This window comes from Phaethon lepturus, unplaced genomic scaffold, assembly GCF_000687285.1.
Source record: "Phaethon lepturus isolate BGI_N335 unplaced genomic scaffold, ASM68728v1 scaffold4659, whole genome shotgun sequence".
Taxonomy (NCBI): Eukaryota; Metazoa; Chordata; class Aves; order Phaethontiformes; family Phaethontidae; genus Phaethon; species Phaethon lepturus.
This window is the reverse complement of record NW_010564027.1, coordinates 14,145-35,123: the sequence shown is the minus strand read 5'-3', so window position 1 is coordinate 35,123 and position 20,979 is coordinate 14,145. Positions and strand designations below refer to the sequence as shown.

Genomic DNA, 20,979 nt, shown 5'->3' with positions numbered 1-20,979 from the left:
GAAGAGCGTGACTCAGTTACGCTGACTTGAAATATTCAGAAGTGTATTATTTCTCTTGCAACAGAAGGGCTTGGCACTGCACTCTGTTGGAGATGCCCTGTTTTTCCTAGGCAACAAACTGATAGTTAATTGTTTAGACTTCCTCACGGCTGTTAAATTCCTTCCCATAACATCCCCTGAAAACAGGATGGGTGCTAGGATATTTTGGGCTGCAAAGATCAGTCCCGTGATGTTCCTGTTGGCACAGCGCTGAACTGGCAGTCAGGCGCTGAAGGCAGTGATTTCACTCTCTGTCTCTCTCACCTCCGAGATGAGTGGCCAAGTGCCAAACCAGCTGTGCTTTCCAGGCGGCTTCCAGCTTTTTTTTCTCCCGGGTAGGTGAGTCTGGCCTTGAAGAGACAAATGCACGCATGTTCATGCCTCAGCACCTGAAAAGAAAAGGAGCAGTTTCTTATCAACCGCATTGGAGCAGGGAGAGAAGATAAATCCTCTGGAGATTAAGCTACATGGCATGTAAGCACTTGGAAGGGAAAAGGCCATCACTGGTGCTGGTACAACTCCAACATAATTGACATTTCAGGATCCTGCTGTTTCCTGGCCAGAGCTGCTTCTGGGCTTTGCCTGGATTGTGTTGTAGTACTGCTAAAATCTTGGCTTTGGGACTGAAGGTGCCTGTACAGCTTGTACTGGAGGAGGGTGGCCATCTACTTCGTTGCCTGTTTTGTCATGGAGTTGCATCTTCTGTAGTGGGTGCTCCATGTGGTTCGGTTGACGAGGGCTTTCTGGGAGAGAGGAGCACTTCTGGTTGCCTTTGACAGATAAATGCTGTTCTCCCTCTGCTTCATGCCCGGGTCGCATGCCCTGGACAGCTTGACCTTTCCCGACTGCAGGAAGGCAACACCTTGCGTACTTTTTTCTCTTACTGCTCTATTTGGTGCATCCACTTGCAGGAACCTTGTAAAGCAGCGTGAATGAAGATGTGTCCTGTCTCCAAAGTCATGTGTCCATTTCTTTTTTCGCCTATCAAAAGAAATACTACTTGCACGTGCAACTCATTAGATGAATAACTTACATACTGCTGTCTGACGTTAACTACACATGTGATATGTAAACAGTGTGAATGACAGATTTAACTATAAGAATATTTTTGCTGAATTATGTCACTTGCCCTGCCTTCCACATCACAGGTATACTGGCTAAAATAGCATTATCTGGACAGGATGGCAACTAGCAGCTCCACCAAGACCTTCCTCAACCTTTTAGGAGAAAGCCCTGGTAAGTCCTGTAAGGGCACATGGCTTTGGAGGCAGGCGAGGAGCTAATTAGAGGCATCTCAGTCTGTTTCAGTGTAACGCCATAAAAAGTGTGTGCTATCTAGAAAGCAGAACATCTGGTGAACAGGCTAATGAGAGCCAGACTGGGGGAGCTCTGAGGCAAATGTGAGAGCTACCCTGTAGAGTTTGCTTATAACTCTTCGAATTTGTAGGAAGTTACTAGTTTGTTGGATTTTTTTAAATCATTATTATTTATTAAAACAATTGCTGACACCAAAGATCAAACAATGACAGTCCAAATTGACTTCAGTTTGACATAAAATAGCCTGTCTGGCAAGGGTGATTTATCCCTGATTCCTGTGAATGTTTTCTGTCCCTTATTCCCCTCTCAGCCCTGCTCTCGAGATCCCCCGTGGCCGTGTGAGCACCTCCGAATGAGAGGAGTTTATTTGCTCTCTCAGCCAACGGAGAGTTTTTCCTTCCCCTAAGCAGGGAATTTGGTTTGCAAAGGGAGAGGCTTGGGCTCTGGAAAGTTTATGCTCCTTCTCTTTCTTTCTTTTCTGTTTTTTTGTTTTTTATTGTAATGATGACATATGGAAACTATTTACACAGGAGCATGCTCTGCTGCACTGAATGGAAATGTTGGAGTCCCGGCAGTATCGTTCCGGATGCCTTGTGTAAGCAGCCAGCTGGTTTTGCTTTTTCTTTTTTTCTCTTTTCTTCCCTCCCCCCCCCCCCCCCCCCTCCTCTTCCTTTTCTTCCCCCCCCCCCCCCCCCTTTTCAGGGAACGTCTGGGATAAGTTACACAAGTGTGGAAGGAAGCTTTGCCATCTGTGAACAGCTCACTTCATTTACTTTGTCATGCCCCTTGTACTGTGAACTTCACAAATATCTGTTTTCTTTTTTTGCTGGGGTGGGGGGAAGGCTCCTTGCTGTGACTTGTAAGCACTTTGACTCCATTCCCATTAGTTGTTCATGTTCACTGGTGAGCAAATTCTGCTATATGCCAAAATAAGACAGCACGGCACATGAAGCCTTGCTTTACCACCACGCTCGTGCTTAAAAGCTCTTTGTCCCGCAGCTAAGCCTTCCAACAACTTGCACTTAGAAACATCCTGCCGCTAAGACAGCAATAGGGAAACGATTTCACTGAAGTCTGAGCCACCTTCCTCAGAGGGGAGGGGAGAAAACGTAGAGTTCTGCAGAGAGCAGAGGAAAATCTTTTTGTGCGTAGCTTTCCCTTGAGGAAGCTGCAAAACTGAGGATCGGCTTTCGGAGGGGAGGGAGGAACTCCAGACCTGACTTGTCTCCCTCTCCCTGACTCTGAACACAAGCGTGCCCGCTTCCCGACGCGGCGACTGCCATGCGGTGGAGAGAGCCGCCTGCCATCTACTTCGAGGATTACGGGAGTCCTGTGGAGAGATCCTCCTATCTCATTGAGCTCGATACTAATGGTAAATGCCGTCGGGGATGTTCTGCAGCACGAGCTGAGCGGAGCAGAGGTTGCATTAGTCTGTGTCATTGTTATCATGGGAGCAAGCTGAGGAAATTAGCTAGCTGGAGGGCTGCCAAACAAACAGTCACAGGGTTGCTTTTCAAATTTATTATTATTTTTATTATTATTTATTACCCAGATGATGCTGTTGCCTCAGGGATGCTAGATCAACCTTCTGGTACCTGATGGGGAAGGAGCTGATCCACAAAATGCAGCTCCACACTGGAACACTTCACCAGTACGTCTTCTGTTGTCTGTGCCTAGAAAGATGATGTCTGGTTTAGGCAGGAGGAAAGCATCTTGGTTTCTACAGTTAGTTTTTGTTTCTGATTTGCATCTTTGAGTGCTGTTTTGTATTTGCAACGTTGATCTCACTGGGACATCTCTTCTGTTTCAGCTGCAAGTCCTCTGTGTGAAATGCAGGGAGAGGTCCTGGGTTTTTACTGTGGTGTACTTTTCCTAGTGTTGATCCTTTTCAAAGAGAGGTTGGTCTTTGTGAAAGGACTACTTCAGAGCTAAAGGTCGTTTTGGCATCTTTTGGTAGGGTACAGTATTTTGGTGTTTCATTTAATGCTACAAACCTTTGCTGATTTGACCACAGTACATTTTGATGTTCTTAAATTTTGTGTATACTGTAATGCTCCAATAACATGGTAATATTATAAGCAACCTGCTTAATATTTTCTCTTCCCCAAAAGAGAGAGTGCAAGCCAAGGTGTTGATTCTGTACTGCTTAATATTTTCTCTTCCCCAAAAGAGAGTGCAAGCCAAGGTGTTGATTCTGTGCTTTTTCAATATCCCCTGAACCTTGTGAGATGAATCACGCTCAGATTTTCTCTGAAGGCTTGCTGTGTTTTGAAGGTGAGTTATGGAAAGGCCTGAAACTCCAGCTCGTGTGAGCACCGTCACAGTCGTTGCTGCTTTGAGCAAGGCATCCTGCAGCCTTGCTCCAGCCACCAGATAATGAAGAAGCTGTGGGTGACGTGCTGTAGAGCCATCTGGGTCACATCATGGATGGCACACAGGGCTCTGGGCATCTTCAGACAGCAGGTTATATGTGATAAGAAGAGGTTGCACTCTCTGCTCCGATGTACCAGTCGCTTGTGCACCTCAGCAAAGTTTGGGGGTGTTTGACAGCTCTGCGCCTGTCTATGGTAATGCTTGAGGTCTTTGAGGCTGGGGGCTGGAGGCCACTTCGTGCTCTGCCTCTGCTGTGACCCAGGTTAGTGCCCAGTGGAGGGGAAGGCAGGCAGGATGGGGCTGCAGTGTGTTTTTTTTTCTGGCAGCAAACTATCTGTTAGGATGGGAATGAGGATTGGAAAGTACTTGTCTTCTGAGCAGTAAAGATCTTCAGCGGTGAGTCCAGGTTCTGATGAAGATGTGCTCCTTCTGCAACTCTTCGAAACACACAGACAATTAAATATTATTTACGAAGCTTTTAGAACTTTTTAGAGCTCACAATGTAAAGCTTCTGATTTTTGCATATTGTTGTTATCTTTTAGTTAAAAGGCAAACAAACCCAGAAGACTGCCATCCGGTTCTATCTGTGGATGGCTAAACCACAACAGCGGATAAATATAATTTCTATTATTAATTTTTTTCAAGAACTGTGCTCATTCAAGGTGTAAAAGGGGTGTGGGGGAGGAATTGGCCTCATTCAAACATTCATCCAGATTTTGAGTGTTATTTTAAGGGTATGGTGGAAGCAAGGAAGAGAAATAGGCTTAAATGCTGCAGGATTCTCAGCAATCTGAGTATGCAATCTGGAAAGTCTTTACAAATCCCAGATAAATGTTATCTCAGTTTGATTTGGGCGTGGAAAAGGCAACTGTGGCTCTGCATTGGTGAAGGGGTTTCTGCCTCTGTCAGGAGCATGCAGGGCTGTTTCTCTTGACGGGTGCAGTTTTTCGCGTGGACTCTCTCCCCACTCCTGAGAGTGTTCTAGAAAGACTGAATCAGTAACTCAAAAAGGATTATTTTGTTATAGCAAAGAGATGGAGCAAATCTTCAGCATGCTGTATGAGAGAGGCAAAGAACTTCATTGTAATTTTTTCCCGCTCTCGGATAACTTCTTGCAAGACACAGAGAACAAGCTACCGCATCACTGCTGCTGCGCGTATAAAAAGGGGGGAAATCGGCACTTCTGCACTGGCAAGATCAATTTTACATGTACCCTCTTTGGGAACATGAGGCACCGGAGGAGGGAAGTATCTACTGAGAGCAAGAACAACCATCTGGTTTGGGTTAATGATTGAAACTCTGGGGCGCTGGGTGCGCAGACAGCTCCACCACAGGTTTCACGTGTGGCCCGAAGCAGGTCTTGCTTCTGTGGGGTTTCTGCTCAGTATTCTTTCTCAAAGGTGCAAATTAAAAATTCTAGTCCCAGAAGAAGAAACCAAGTGACGTTCCCTTTTTGAACAATAACTGTCTCCATGCATGTTTTTCATGTCTTAATAGCACTGAGGCTGTAGAATGCAAAAAATGGCAAGTATTCTGGAGTTTATATATGTGCCCTGCACAACTCTCCTATGGGAAGTGCACTACGTATAAGGAGCTCTGCGTGGGAGTTGCTTTTTGCAATAGAATTGTATTTTTTGAATGAAATTTTTAGTTAGGAAATTTGTTACAAATGTTCGTTGTTTTGTAGTGCTTTACTGATGAGAAAGACGTGCTCTTAGAAGTTGCAAAATCAATCTATGGGATATGAACAGAAAATTAATCTTGCTGTTTGTTTTCATCAGAGGAGTATTGGTACTTATCTGCACCAAAAGGAGTGCTGCAAAGATGCATTGTTTAATGACTCTGTAGAGCTCTGAAAAATGAAGCTTTCTACTAAGAATACTGTACTGCTGCTATTAGTGTACTATACAGCTTCTGTACTTAGGCTGCTTTCCCTTGCCTGTGGTAGTCCCGGACTCCATTCTTCCGCGGTCTGTCCTACCGTTAAATGTGAAAAGGCAGTTCCTTTAGCAAGTCCACTGTTATTCTGTGGGTTGGACATCCTTGGAGACTCCTCGCTGTTAGCTGCCTGTCTATAGTTTATGACTGCTGTTAGTATGCTACAAACATGACAGCACAGATCTCCTGAGCCAGGAGACCTGCTTATCGTATTAAATAGGATGCTGTCTCTTTTGATGATCTTCTAGGAGCATTCCTGTGTCGAAGTGCTGAGTTTGAGTGCGTCTCTTAAAAGCTCCTATATGGGAAGGGTCAATTTGTCTGTGTACAAGCTGCCAGTTTTCTGGGTACTCTGCCACCTCTTGATGCTTGTCTCTGGTCCCAGTGCCTGGCTTGTTTGCCTGCCTCCTGATCAATCTCAGCTCGCTTAATTGCAAATCAATTTTTCTCTTATTGTACTGATGCAGATGGAGGTAGCTATGACGTTATTAATGATGCATCCAGCCCTGCTGCGGGGGACTGCTGTGCACAGCAAAGCTCTGCCCGACACAACTGGGAAATGAACTACCAAGAGGCAGCAATCTACCTCCAGGTGAGCCCTGCTGTCTGCTGTGTTGTGTGAAAAATGGACTTCTGAAACTATGGTAGTTCTCGATGATAAGAAACAAACAGCTTCAGTTTTGAGGTTAAAAAATGGTGCTTTGCAAAGCAATCCACTCCAAGAGTGGGGAGATGCTGGGAGTGCCTTCAGATGGGCTCTGGCAAATCATTTGGGAGCAACTGAAGAAGCTACCCATCCTTTCCCATCTTTCTCAGTACCAAGGACTGTAGTAGAGGGATTCAGCATGTGTTCAGTTCTGCCACCTTGCCATGGAGATTTCTGTATTATAGATCATCATTTTATCTCTTCAGTTGCTCCGGGGTGAGCGGTCAGTGCTCTCCTGGAGACGTCTTGTGTTCTGGAACTGCAGGTCCTAATCCTGCATTGGCCACAGATTTGGTGGGCGGCCCTGGGATGTGCGTTTAGCATCAGTCAAGCCCTGCAGGTCATGTAAGACATAAGAGAAAGCAGAGGTCTTGATTTCTATGGGAAGAAAGCATGCTGAGATTAGGATCAGCCCAGGAGTGAAATGTACCCTATCTGGAAAGAAAAAACAAGAAACAAACCAACCGACCAACCCCACCCATGCTCCAGTTACAGGAAACGCCATCGGTAAATCAACAGATTATAATATTTTAAAGATTGCTCTACAGTCTGGTGTGATGAATTAGCCACCAAAACTGAGCTTCTCCCAGAGCTGGCCAGTCTGAAATTGTTGCTGGTTCCCTTACTGTCCTGCCTTCCTCCTCCTCTTCGTTCCCTTTCAGAGGCTCTGCATTGCAGTTTGAGGAGCTTTGGACCCTGTTAGGCTTTCTGCTTAAGCCACTGCAAGGTGACTGAAACCATTTGTTCCTCCCTGCTCCTATACCAAAGGACTGAGAAGTATTGCTTTGCTGACATATTAAAACTGGGTAGGCTTGGATCTTGGTAATGCTTTGGCTTCGTCATATGCTAGAGCAGCACTGACAATATAACGGTAGCCCCAGCCCCTCCCGGGCTTATGTTTAAACTCATGGTTATTGGAGATGCTCTGCAAAGGGTCATTGAGCTGCTGCAGTGTCTGATGGTAATGTACGCAGCAGGCCTGGTCCTTCAGATGCAAATTATTCTTGCTGCTGCCTTGACCAATGGTCATGATGACAATGTCCTTGAAATGAAGCAGACATAACTTAAAGAGCATGCAGACTGTTTATTTGAACGAGTAGCTGCAGGCGAGAGTGTCTTATCTGAATAAGAGGACTTTGCTGTCCAGCAATGTTTTGAATTGCTTGGCTACCAAGAGGCAGAATTGAGACTATTTTTCATTCTGCAAGTGTGTTTTGCCAGGCGTGAATAAGAATGCCCCTGCTGATCTAAGCTAGTGCTGTCTTTGAGGGGGGGCGGTCCTGCATTTTATGGAGCTTGCTGCTGGGTTTTGTCCTGTTTGCAATCTGGCTCGCTGACCCGGCAGTGTGTGCGTGTTTGTTCTTAAACAGAATGTGAGATGAGTAAATGAGAGACATTTGAAACCCTCTTCTGAATTAGTCTCGAGGATGCTTCACTTCTTAAAGGAGATCCTGTTTCCTGACCTTGTTATCCATTTGCAGTCACAGTTTTCTGCTTTGATAGTAATAGCTTACTGTCCCTACAGTAATTGGACCTGGAAAGATGTTAATTTTAAAGAAACCCAACTTCTTGTGTATCAGATTGTCCCAGCTGGGGAAAAATGATCTCGTATGACAGTTTCCAAGGGGCAGCAAGTTTCCTGTGAGTGACAAAGGCTCCCTTGCTTAAACCATTGACTCAAGAAAGGGAAGAAGCTTTTGGGTGGTTCTGCATGAAAAACCTCTAAATTCTCCCCAAACGAAGTTTTTTCCTGGAGGTAAAAATAGTAATGATGTAGCTGTTTAACAATCAGTTGTAGGCAAACTGTTAAGATGAAGTATCTGACCTTTTAATGTTAATTAAGCTTTCTAGTTAAGAGGGAATGACAAATCAGCATAGAGACTTGTTAATTTTTCATGGAGTCTGTCTTCTCACATTCCTGAAGCAGAAAACACTGCATGTGCTCCAGTGTCTTCTCCCAGACATTTTGCAAGGCCAAGATAAGGAGGAGCAACTGTCAGCCAGGTGCCCCGGAGCTTATCTGTGTGTTTTCATGTTCTGTCCTGGAGAAGTTTAATCAAAGTCTGTAAACATGTGGAAGTGGTTGCAAGTAAATGGAGTGCTGTGCTTACGTTGGGATGTTGACTAAAGTTTCTTTGCCTACCTTTATAAATTCTTTCAGCACTCTTGCTCATTTTGAAAAGGCTCAAGGGTTTCTGAAGGAGGAGCTTGTGGATATTAATGAATTTAATTACTGAAATATGCTTATGAACAGAAGGGAATGTCCCGTGTGTGTAAAGTTCATTCCTCAATAAACAGATCAATGTCAGGCTGTAAACTGGGAATAGTCTGTTAGGAATTGTCTCTAATCCTTAAAAAAGTTTGCATTCCTCATGTGGAAAACTCTGTTGTAGTACTGAGACTTACTAATGCTGTTTTCTTCTTTATTTTTTGCTGCCTTAGGAAGGAGAAAATAATGATAAGTTCTTCACTCACCCCAAAAATGCCAAAGCACTTGCTGCCTACCTCTTTGCACACAATCACCTTTTCTACCTAATGGAGCTGAGCACAGCACTGCTGCTCCTGTCGCTGTCTCTCTGCGAGGCACCAGCTGTTCCTATGCTCCGTCTTGGCATCTTTGTAAGTACTTTGGGGCAAAATGAAGAAGTCTGCCTGTTTTGCAGGTGTGGGTAAGAGGAAAAAGAAGGCTAAACAGCGAGGAAGAAGGTAGCAGTAATAGGAAAAAACAGCTAGCTTGTTCTGTAAATTTGGTTGACAGCAGATATGCCAGCCAGCAAAACATCCTTTTTTCATCTGACGTGCATAGACCACAACAAAAGTGACAACTTATTTCATATTATCAAGTTTGTACAGTTCTTAAATTTTGTAACTGCTTGAGAAGTGTATGGTTTTTGCTTTTTCTTGAGGTCACTCAAGAATCTGTGTGTTTTGACGGCGTGGTTTTAAAGTCATTGTCAGAGTTGGTGCCGTTACCCCAGCACCACCACTGGTTCCTAGAACACAAACAGATCTCGGCTTGGGACAGGTTGCTAAACCTTCTCCTGTCCTCTCCTCCTAGTGTCGTGAGGACTCTTTTTAATGTGTGTGTCTCTGTGTGTGTATGAGTGACTTGAAGTTTTATGTCCAACCTTCACAAAATGCAGGTTGAGAGAAAGGATACACAAACTGGTGTGTTCTGTCTTCAGTCCACAACCACTTCATGAGGTACCACTGTCAGGCACAATGCTAGGAGCTGCTGTTGCGAGAACCTACATCTGCTTTTGGAGCTGTTAATGGCACCCTAGGACCATGCCAGGGGTGTGGAACAGCTGTGACAAGCTTGGGGTCAAAGTGTTCTTCAAAATGAGTCAGGGCTGTGTAACTCCATTTGGGTTTTGAGCTGTGGCTAAAACTGAGGCTCTAAGAAAATACTCTAGTCTTTGTGGTGCCTTTTGCATCTTCTGATGGAGAAAGGATCCTTCAGCACTGACAAAAGCTGGGTGCTGTTACAGAGCTTGGCCCTGTCTGTGGTCATCCAGAACATCCATTTCAAGAGAAAACCCTTCTCTGTAAATTCTCTCTGCCCAGCAGCTTTTATTCCTGCATTTCCCCAATAAAACTGCAGTCTCAAACTTTTAAAAAAGGGTTTTGCTCGAGTTGCTGGTGTCTTGCCCTTTTATTTCAAATGTATCAATACATCTTTTGATGTTCTTCAAGTCCAAAAGGGATATGGATTTCCAGGAAGTTCTGGGCTGATGCCGAATAGAGGAAAATTCTACAGGCTTTAATAAAAGCACAAAGCAACAAATATAGTAACTTTGAAAAACAGTGTTGTGCTAGCTTTAAGAGTGGCCTTGGTTTTTCCTGCATGTCACAGAGCTGTGCACAGACTGTTGTCAAACCCATGTGCTTCTTGAAAAAGGAAGGGCGGGAGTGTGGCTCTGATGTGCTGCTGTTTGTAGTCAGCAGCGCTGGTTTAAGCTTTGCTGTATTGTAACAGGTCCATGCAACCCTGGAGCTGTTTGCATTAATTGTGGTGGTCTTTGAACTCTCGATGAAGATGAGGTGGCTGGGCTTCCAGACCTTTATCAGGCACAAAAGGACTATGGTGAAGGTAAGTTTTCAGTCTGATTGTCAGTGTTTCTCCTTCAGTGTCTTCGGGAACCGAAGAACTGGATTAATATTGGCCTGTACTGTAGCAGGGATGACTTAGCCATGTGTCCCAGCTGCCAGATGATTAATGTAAGGTCTCTAAGCTCTCGGAGACACCTCCCACCCATAAAGTGTCCAAATAAATGGGTGGTTAGTGACAGCTTTGCCTTTCCCAAATGGAGACTGCAGCTGTGCTTCTCATTAAACCCCTTTTTTGCAGACTTGCGTGCTGTTTGTACAGTTCATAGAGGCCATCGTGGTGTTGGTGCGCCAAACCTCACACGTCCGGATAACGAGAGCTCTGCGCTGTATCTTCCTGGTGGACTGCCGTTACTGTGGTGCCGTCAGAAGGTGAGCGGTCAGCCGGCTGGGTTTTCTGCTGTCTTGCCTGGGGCTGAGGTGAAGGAAAAGCACTCTGATCCCGCAGGCATCTCGGGGAAAATAAGTGTCTCTCACGGGCGTTTCAGATCTGAGATCTTTTTTGTGATTGCGACTGAAGTATACCCGGTGCCTTGCCTGTGTAGGGCAATTTCATAGGTAGTAGCTTTGGATGTGCTCACAGTACACGGTGCTTATGTGTACTGTCCTCAGCTTCATAAACTACCTCAGAGAGCACAACACGTGAATGTGGCTGTGTTGTTTCTGGCTCCTAGATTTGCCTGTAAGCTGCACAGTGAATCACAGAGCTAGTCTTGGGTCTGGAGGAGGAGCATTGACAGAGTGACATCGGTATTGTTTGCAGTACCTGAGAGCTGACTGCAAAGGAAAGATAGGTAGCTTGGAAACAATCTTAATTTACCTAGCTTTCTACTTGTAATCCTTGGTGGGAGTAGGAAGAAAGTAGTCAAGTGTGGTATGTTGTTGGTTTTTTTCCCTTGCAAGTTTTAAGTTGTTAATATTTTCTCATTTTTTTCAGAAATCTGCGACAGATCTTCCAGTCCCTCCCACCATTTATTGATATTCTTCTCCTCTTGCTTTTCTTCATGGTGATTTTTGCCATCCTGGGTGAGTTATATTTATGGAAGGTGAAGTGATACTCTTAACCAGTTATTGTCCAAAAGCAAAACAAGCCACCTGAATGAATGTAAAGTTGATCAGATTCAAAGTCCTGCAAGGATGCCATTTCATCCGCAGTCATCTGGAAGGCAGAATTAAAGATCCGAAAAATCTAGGAGCTGGATATTTGATTTTGAGACAAAGGTCCATTTGACTTCTGCGAGAGGGTAGTCTGTGGTGTGTTTGTGGTTTCCCCATCTAAACTCCCACAAATGCATGTGTCTGCAGTGTACCTGCTATCCTCAGAAGGTTCTTTTTCTGGAGGATAGGTGAAATGCCAATGAACGTGTATTGTCAAACCTGTATGGTGAAGGCTTTCCAGATACTCTCCTCTTCATGGTGTCAGAGAGGGCTGACTCTTAGTGTGACCTTCTCTTTGGGAACAGAGTCTCAGCTCTCTGCTGCTGGACATTAAACAGACTTTATTTTTGTTTGTTCTTTCCCCCTTTCTTCTCTCTTCCTCTTCCTTCTTTGCCGCTTCTCTAGGTTTTTACTTGTTTTCTCCTAACCACTCGGATCCGGTGAGTATCGCTGATTCTTTGAACTGAAGCTTGAGTCCCATTTTGACCAGCTTAAGAATCAAATGCTACTGTGCAGATGTAGCTTATTGCTGTGTGGTGGCCTGGGAGGCCAGACGCTAGCTGCTCAGAGGCTGCCTGGCAGTGTTACCCAGGTTTACTCACTGCTGGGAAGGAAGACTGTGCAGAGAACTTCCTCAAAGACAGGATGGCCCAAAGGGAACATTCCCGTAGTTGTTCCTTGTTCTTGGTGTCTCAGTTCAGTCAAACGAGCCACCTGCCACTGTCCCCAGGGGAGGAAGGTATCTGGGTGAAGGCTTGGCTGCATCAGACTGTGGTCCCCCCAGCCACTAGTTCCTGCTGCTGCTGAGTCTTGGCTAGCTGGGAGTAGCTACTACAAAAATGTGTAGATGAGCTTTTAATTGTTTTGACTCTTCACATGCCATCTCTCAGGGACCTTGAAAAAGGACCAGTGCTGAAGTACCCTTTCCCTAGAAGGCATCAGGGAATTGTGCCTGTATTCAAGTGGGTGGGTGGGTGGGTTTGCTGGTTGTTTTTTGAACGAAATGTGACTATGAAATTCTGCTTGCATTTTGTCATGGGAGTTGGTTTTTTTTTTTTTTCTTTCAGTACTTCAATACCTTAGAGAACAGCCTCGTGAATCTCTTTGTGCTTTTGACCACTTCAAAGTAAGTTCATGCTTTTCTAGCTCAGTCTTTCTCTTTGTCCCCAAAGAAGTCTAGCAAAGCCAAGAGTTTAATTGCAGAAATACTCTGTCTCCAATGTGACCCCTTTCCTCTGCATGAGAGGGAGATTTCTTGGGTCAGCCTGCATGGGAAGAACTGGTATTTCATTTTGTTTTAGGACAGTGTGACCTCAGATGCAGAGTTATCTCTAAGCAACTCAGATCACTTCATCCCTGTGAGGGCAATAAGGGGGGAAATGGCTTTATTAGGCCTTGGTCCAAGAAGGGAAAGTTTCTATTTGTGCTCCTTTGTCACTTCACAACAGCAAACTGTTGGCTAACTTCCTATTCCTCTGCTTTGGTTCACCTATCTGCTAGGAAAGGGGGATAACAACAGTGGGTAAATATTGATCTGCTGTCGGGGAGAGCTCTGAGGATTAGGAAATTAGCAAAGGATGGAATAAATCTTAGGTTGTAACACTCTTACACCAAGCCTGTATTGCTGTCGTTGCTAAGTGTTAAAGCACAACCCTTAGCCACGTTACAAATCCTCTTTGCCCGTCTAGTTTCTGGGATGTGCAAGGAATGTGCTTTTAATATTTATTTTTTTCGTCATGTCTCCATGTTCTTGCTGCTCATTGCTTGGCAGAACCTTCTGTGTCATGAGCTATGGGTGTGGGGTTACATACACATCCCTGTCCTGCGCTCTTGCCTTTGTAGTAGGAAGCGTAGCATGAGCTATTTGGGGCTTAAACTTGCATCTCTTTTGGATACAGTTTCCCCGATGTGATGATGCCATCTTATGCCCGCAACCCCTGGTCCTGTGTCTTCTTCATAGTGTATCTCTCCATTGAGCTGTACTTCATCATGAACTTGGTGAGTCCCCTGATGAAGCACTTGACTTCTCTCTGCCTGACTTTGGAGCTCGTTGCCCAGCAGAGTTTTCCCCATTCCCAAAAGTGCCCTGTAATAATCTGAGACCCTTTGGCAGAATACTTCTAGAAATGGCAGCTTTGCTACAGAGAGGAGTCTTTTAAAGTTTAACCACAAGGAATTGAAATTTGTGTGATTTACAGAAAACAGAATGATACAAGTATCTTTCAACTTCTCTCACATTAATGTCATGCTTGGGGTGACGTACAGTTGCATGAAATTTATTGTCCTTTTCTGTCTTAATTATTTATCATAAAATGGCATTTTATTATCTGGGCTTGCCTGAAATACTTTGTAAATCAGTGTGAAGGGGATGGAATTACTAAATATGGCAGGATTGAAGAGTATTGATAACTGCAGTATGAGAGCGTGGCTGCCATGCTGGCTCTGCTTCTTGCAGCATCTAGGGCAGGGCCAAGACCAGCTCAGGGGAGGATGTGAGTAGTGGAAAAAGGGTTGCCAAAGGAGTTGAGGAATTCTGCAACCCAAGGTGAGTGATTTAATGCTTGTAGTGGGCTTGGATTTCACTGCTGCTATCCTAGATGGAGGTCTAGCTTTGACACATGTTTGCCAAAGCTCCCGTGGCAGGCTGAGTCCAGAGAGCAGCCCTCAAAACCTGCTTTCCAGGAAGAGATCAGGGCATTTTGACAAACCTTTACCTACTGCTTTCTGTTGCGGAGGGTGGTTTAGCCTTAGCTTAAAACCAATAGCAAGTGTTAGGAGTCCAGAAACATCTGGACCTCTTCCAAAAATGGACCAGTGTGTGTGCAATGTTCTTGGTGATCCCTTAAGGCCAGCGGTGCCTCACTGACTCCCTTCTGCCTTGGTCAGTGTAGCACTTAGTAAATTCCTCCTGCAGGCAATGCCTCTCCTTGCCTTTCTGGACAAGATATTCCTGCCTGTTCGAGAAGCACTGGCTCAGGTAGCTGCAGAGTCAAAGGATCAAAACATGACTTTCTCTCCTGTCTGCTCTCTGCAGCTTCTTGCTGTTGTGTTCGATACATTCAATGACATCGAGAAGAGGAAGTTTAAGTCCTTGCTGCTGCACAAGCGCACAGCCATACAGCATGCCTACCGCTTGCTGATCACCAAACAGGTACAGGGCTTTGCAGGGAGCTGAGAACAGCCTGGGGGAGGTCAGCAACGCTTTAAGAACACCAGTGGTCTGGAGTGTTTAAAAAGCATGTTCCAGAAAAGATTATTTATGTCTGTTGACTGTAATCATACTCACCAAGGGCTACTGTTTTTGGTTTTTTTTTTTCATTCGTGTAACTTGTTTACCTGTTTCTGGAGAAAAAAAGCAAAGTAATCTGAATTTGAGCCCCATGTGAGATTATGGAAATGTCTTGATAAAACAAGTGAAATTTGTTCTGGAGTGCATGTGATCATTGATTTCTTTCTGACTCAGTGTGGGTCAGTTGAGGACTGACTTCTCAAGCACCAGTGCTTGGAAGAGGGGTGGGTTATACGTGTGTCAGTACAGTACAGTTACTGGGTAATGCATGAGTAAAGGTGCAGAAACAGAAGTAATTCACCTACAAACAACTCTTTACAGGGACAGAGCATTTAGGGAAGAGGGTTGGCTTCTTGCTTAACTTGTGGAGCAGCAAGAGAAGTAAGGCCCAAAAATAACTAACCCACTTCCAGTAGATTAGTTTGTGTTTAGGGCATGTAGCTGATAGTCTTAAAAAAGTGACAGTAATGGGATCTGTTAGGCTGTCTACCAATTTGCCGAGAAAAGTGGTTGAACTCTGTTGCTTGGGGTGTCTGGTTGGACAATTTTCACATGATAGGGCAACAGGGATCAGCTCTGCATTTGCTGAAGGGACTGATTGCCAGGAGAGCTTTCTGATCTCTCTGCTCTGGGATAAGCTCAGTAGGTTAAAGTAATAGCCTAGGGTACCTTTGGGGCTTAGTTACAATGGCATCTTACAATAACGTAGAAATCCTGCTTAAAACAAATCCAGAGTGAGAATTAAATGCGCTAGCCTCTGTGTGCTTCTGCCTGATGTCGCTGCTTATGACAACATTCCCTTGTTTCTAGAGGCCGTCTGGAATTTCCTTCAAGCACTTTGAAGGGCTGTTGCGGTTTTACAAGCCTCGGATGTGTGCCAGAGAGCGATATCTCACTTTCAAAGCACTGAATCAAAGCAATACTCCTTTAGTCAGGTAGGATGGTCTTACTGCTGCACCCAGAGCAGGGAGGTTGCTTCAGTCTCTGAAGCTAGGCTGTACTTCAGAGAGGATGGCTGGGTTTATGGAAGGAAACTTGTCTGGGATGTGGGAATAGAGTTATGTGGTTGAAAGGATTTGTCTGGGAAGCAGGGAGCTTGGAGGGGTGCTACCCTGAGAGTTGAGGTTTTTCTGCGGAGGTGATGGAGTTCCTGCATGCCCTCTTGTGGATACAGCGCTCTGCTGGCAGTCACCAGGCAGCCTCTGTTTCCCACCTCCCCTGCCAGAACAGAGGAGCGAGAAATTGAGGAACAGCATTAGAGCCTGCAAGGAGCATTTCTTCACACAGTGCAGCCTCGCAGCTTAACAAGTTTTTGTTTTTACCAGCAGCTGGCTGTGTCCCCCAGGGTTTTGTTAATTAAAATCCGGTTCTGCTGGTGCTTTCAGGACTGTCATTCTCTGTGTTATGAGGCAGAGAATTACCATTCTGGTGGGTGGGTGCAGCTAACTCCAGCCAGCGTGGAAGTAGAGGGAATTAGAGCAGGAGACGTTCTCTTCCTTTTCCTTTGTTCTGGCCACAGACAAGCTCGGAGGAAGTCTCCCATGAAACTGGTGCCGATGCTTCTCCTTGAAGTCAAGAGCCACAGAGAATTATTGAAAATGGCATAGGGAGAAAGACTGAGTTCTTAAATGTACGCACCTAATGATACCAGTAAGCATCTGAGAAGTTCAGCATCCTCACTTTCAGACACGTAAAAGCTGTTAGAGGCCTGACCCTGAGCACCTAGACAGGCACTTATGTTTTATGAGTTTCTTTGCTTTAGTGTCCTTTTTCAAATTTCATTGTTACCTTGAAAAGAAAATGTGCAAAGACGTTAGAAAAGGACTGTACGAGTAATTAGGACAGTCCAAGACTTCTTCATGAAGAGTAGTACAATCTCTATCCCTTGGAGTTTGCTATCTAAGCCTTGGGTCTTTCCTCTCAGTGGTAAAATTCTGGAGTTCAGCAGAGTCAGAGTTTTCTCTAAGGGCTGTAGTGTTATAGAAAGAAGGTAGGATTCACACCCTGTTCTGGCTATTGTCAGTCAGTAACCTTTGGCCAGACTGGGGAGAGGTCGGTGTTGAGTTATATCAATTGTGGTTGCAGTTCTAATAAGGAGTTAACTTCCAGGGACTCTCTACTGATGATGCCTGACAAGGACAATTAAGGATCTAACCAACTCCAAGAATCTGATCAGATGCTTCTTTCTGTTTTGCAGTCTAAAGGATTTTTACAATTTCTATGAAGTTGTTGGCTTAAAATGGAAGGTAAGTATTTACTGGGTGGAGAAGAGGGGAAGTGTGTGTGGGAGGGAGAGAAAAGGAGGCCAGTGATGAAAGAGAAGGTGGGTAAGAAACAAAGGCAATCTAAAAACAGCAGACGATGGGGATAAGATGGGTCTCCATCACTGCACATTTTTTGTATGGACGTAGCATTAACTGCTTCTGATCGTGGCTGTTCCACTTCCAGGCAAAACGAAATCGTGAGCACTGGTTTGATGACCTTCCACGGACAGCATTCCTTATTTTTAAAGGTAACAGGCTGTGCTTTCATGACAGCATGTGTTCAAATAACAGGAAGAGCATTTCTTCACAAAGACAGGGCCCTCTGAAGGGACCTTCTCTTATGTCCCTGGTAAACAGTGGAGGGAAGGCCTACTGACTAACTCTCTGTGTATTCAGAGCCTCTAAGGAGGACTTCTGTCATGTACATATTCACTGTGCTCTGACTCAAACCCTGGCTTCCTTAAAATAAGAGACTTCTTGGCAGAAGCTCTGTAACAAACCAGACCCTGATGTCATGGAGGGCTGTATTCCTTTTTCAGCACAGAAGTTAGGTGGGGATTTATGATTGCTGAATCTAGTTGTTTGTAGAGTTTCTCCATATCCTAGGCAGCAACTCACAGCAGTGACTGTGGAGTGGGATTTGTGCTTTCACAAAAGCTTCTAGGCTTCCTAGTCCCAAGATGTAGTTGCAGCGCTCATACAGGTCAAGCGCAGCTGTTCGGGAAGGGGAAAGAGGTCTGAAATACCCATCAGTGTAATCTGTTTTGCAAATGTGATTTATCTCCCATGTCCCAAGTCTCCTGACTGAATGTAGCCATTCAGAAACAAGAACTTATCTGCAATTCTTTTTCAGTATTGTATGCTAGTGGGAAACAGTTAACACCGTCTTGATCCAAACACACAGCTGCCATAGGAATCCTCTGCTGATGCACCCAACTCTCCTGACGGCATATGTGTTGTTCCAAACACGGGCAGTGCTTCAGCAGCTACATTTACCTCTGTCCACACCACAGAGCTAGTACATAGAGGGGAAAAAAGGCATCTAGGGGGTTAAGGATAGTGAGTTCATTGCTGCTAAAATTCTAGAGGAAATTTGAAGTTGGTCCCAGGAAGTAAAAATTAATAATCTGGTAATCTGTTTAGCATCTGTGCTGAGGATTGGTATGAAAAATGTCTCTAAGGAGAAGATAGAGGAATCTGTGTGTGAGGTATGGAGGATTGCGTAAACATTTGTTTTGTCACACTTTCCTTCATGCAGGCATCAACATCCTTGTGAAGTCCCGCGTGTTCCAATACACCATGTGTAAGTAGAAGTAACGAGCTGTCCCTGCTAGGCTCCCTTGATTACGTGAGTCTGGTATGCTGTGTCTGCCAGCCCTTGCAAGGACTTAGCGTGGTGGGGCCTGGTCTTTGGTCTGAGCCATGGCTCATGTACAGATTTTGGAGTTTTGGCAGAGAGGGAGGGAACTGCATACTCATACCGACCACTACTGCAGCCTGGATACAGCTCTCGCTGTGTCGAGTCTTCTGGAGAGGCTTGCTGGTTCACTACTTCATAATGCACTTGTGGGTCTGATTCTCTAGGAGTCAGCTTGTTGCATTTAGGTAGGTTGGTGGTTAGCTTTCACAAGCCTAGAGGTTTTTATCTTGCAGCTGAAGGACACTGGGTAAGGAACTGCCTTGCCAGTCAACCACCTTCTTCTGTTGGCACTTGAGAAGGTGCAACCATCCTTGTTGTTGGAGGGATTGCTTGGCAACTGTACTGCCTGCGAGAACGATTCTGTGCTGCCCTCCTCTAGAGGAGGAGTGCTTACTTGTGGTGCTACTTGCTGTGTTCTAAATGATCTGTTCCTACCCAGTAATTTGGGGTTTTTTTTGAATGTTGGAGGAGTTGTTTTTTGTAAATTAGGATGCTAAACTAAAGACAGTGGTGTGGGGTGGAGTGAGGACAGATCTGAGTGAAAAGGAGAAGTCCTGCACCTTCCGTTCTCAGGATTTGAATGTTGGGGAGCAGCAATAGATCCAAGCCGACACGGCTTTGTCCTGCACTGTTGGGAACCTAGTAGTTCTCAAGATCTTGTTCCAGAACTAGGAGGAGGCTGAAATAAGCAGGTCATAACATGGCAGAGTGTAAGATAATTATGAGTAAAAATGATTGAGCATGATTCAGACCATTGTTTATTTTTAGTTTTTTTTCCTTCAGAAGATAAAGGTATCTGACTTTTCAGATCTTTATCAGAAGCAGATCTGTTAAAGGCCTGGGAAAAGTCAGGGTAGAAGTTTTACGACTCTCCCAAGTTATGAGTTCAGTTTGTTAGTTGAATTGGAAACACTGACCCTGCTGCAGTACTCTCTTTGTTGGCTTAGGAAACGGATGTCCTCTGGTCCAGGAGTGTGTTTGCTATGGGTTTTTACTTTGTTTTCCAGATACTGTGGTGGCTGTGAATGGGATTTGGATTCTTGTTGAAACCTTCATGCTGCAAGGTAGGAAACATCGCAACTTGTTTCCTGGCTATGATGCTGGGGCCTTGAATAAAGGGAAGGCTAGAAAAAGTTCTTCTTGTGTCTTGCAGGAGGGAATTTCTTTTCCAGAAACGTCCCATGGAGCTACATAGTCTTCCTCACAAGTAAGCTGATGCCTCGCAACAGACCTGTGTTATTTCATAAGGAGTTGGGAAGGGAATAGACAGCTCTGCTCGCAGAAGATTATTCAGTTTGAAGTTAAAACTTAGCCACAGGTGTGCAGACTCCATCTAGAACAATGCTGTGCCTGGCAGGGATTGTCAGCATCCACACAAACCCACGTGAACACTGCTGCACTGTTACACAGCTCCCTGTGCCTCTGCAGTCTGGGGAGCCTCTTACCTCTGGTGCAACTCTCTGCAAAAGCTGCTTGTATTACTCTTAAAGATAGCTTCAGCCCTGAGAGCAGAGTAGCCTTGTTTTGTTAGGCACAGCATGCGAAGTGATAAGCTCCTCCAGACTTGTGATGGCTCTTTGTGGAGTTGCTCCCATTGCTCTGCGTTGCACTGACTATTCCAGGAGGCATTACCAGCTCCGATCTGATTGCAGCTGTGAGCTGGCTCTCTGCCACACAAAGCAAGACAGCCCTGTTGGAGTACGGAGTACAGAGCCATGCTGCAGAGAACTCCAAGAGGACTAGATGAACTAATTGACGAGCTGAGTTTTCTAATTGACCATCATCCCCTCCATAAATGTGTACCTTAGTCTTCCTTTTCAGCCCAAGTATAAGCAATGGTGACTTCATGTGCTGGTTCATTGCGCTGCCATGGAGCTCTTCAGTGATGTGAATTCACTTTTCTTCTCCTGCCAGTGTCTCTTGCTCGAGAGGAGAAGAAACATATAGCTCCACTGAACCAAAATAGTGTGTAAAACTGCAGCAGGAGGTTGTCCGGAGAATCTAGGAGACGTTGCTAACTTCTTATTTGGCTGCTGGGTAATTCTAGTGCTTTCCTAGCCATTAGTCTTCAAAACACTTGTTATGAAAGTTTGAAGACAGAGGCACTCTGCAACACATCTTTTCACAAGGATGTTGTCAGCCAGCTCTTCCCTTCTCTCCCACCTTGGAACCTGGAAAGAAGGACTTTGGGATGACTGAAACAGGGCATCATCATGTTATTGTGGCATTCTTTAACCTACAGGCTCACAAGGTGCTGCCAGGGCAGGGGGTGAGGTATTCAGATGACTCCTCTTTGAAAGGATCTCTCACTGCAGGTCAAGGCTAGGCTATGGGATGCAGATATGTTCCACTGAGATAGAAGGAA

General features: G+C 45.0%; 1 protein-coding gene across 1 annotated transcript in view; it reads left to right on the top strand.

The window, feature by feature from the left end:
- TPCN1 (two pore segment channel 1) overlaps nt 1-20,979 on the top strand; it is a 44,204-nt gene that overhangs the window by 13,122 nt on the left and 10,103 nt on the right. The window contains exons 2-16 of the mRNA XM_010294720.1: nt 6,135-6,259; nt 8,816-8,992; nt 10,353-10,466; nt 10,725-10,855; nt 11,421-11,509; nt 12,047-12,081; nt 12,709-12,767; nt 13,540-13,639; nt 14,676-14,792; nt 15,741-15,865; nt 17,128-17,176; nt 17,379-17,442; nt 18,453-18,497; nt 19,622-19,678; nt 19,768-19,821. Of these exons, the coding sequence (XP_010293022.1) occupies nt 6,135-6,259; nt 8,816-8,992; nt 10,353-10,466; nt 10,725-10,855; nt 11,421-11,509; nt 12,047-12,081; nt 12,709-12,767; nt 13,540-13,639; nt 14,676-14,792; nt 15,741-15,865; nt 17,128-17,176; nt 17,379-17,442; nt 18,453-18,497; nt 19,622-19,678; nt 19,768-19,821 (1,341 nt within the window). The remainder of the gene's footprint in view (nt 1-6,134; nt 6,260-8,815; nt 8,993-10,352; nt 10,467-10,724; nt 10,856-11,420; nt 11,510-12,046; nt 12,082-12,708; nt 12,768-13,539; nt 13,640-14,675; nt 14,793-15,740; nt 15,866-17,127; nt 17,177-17,378; nt 17,443-18,452; nt 18,498-19,621; nt 19,679-19,767; nt 19,822-20,979) is intronic.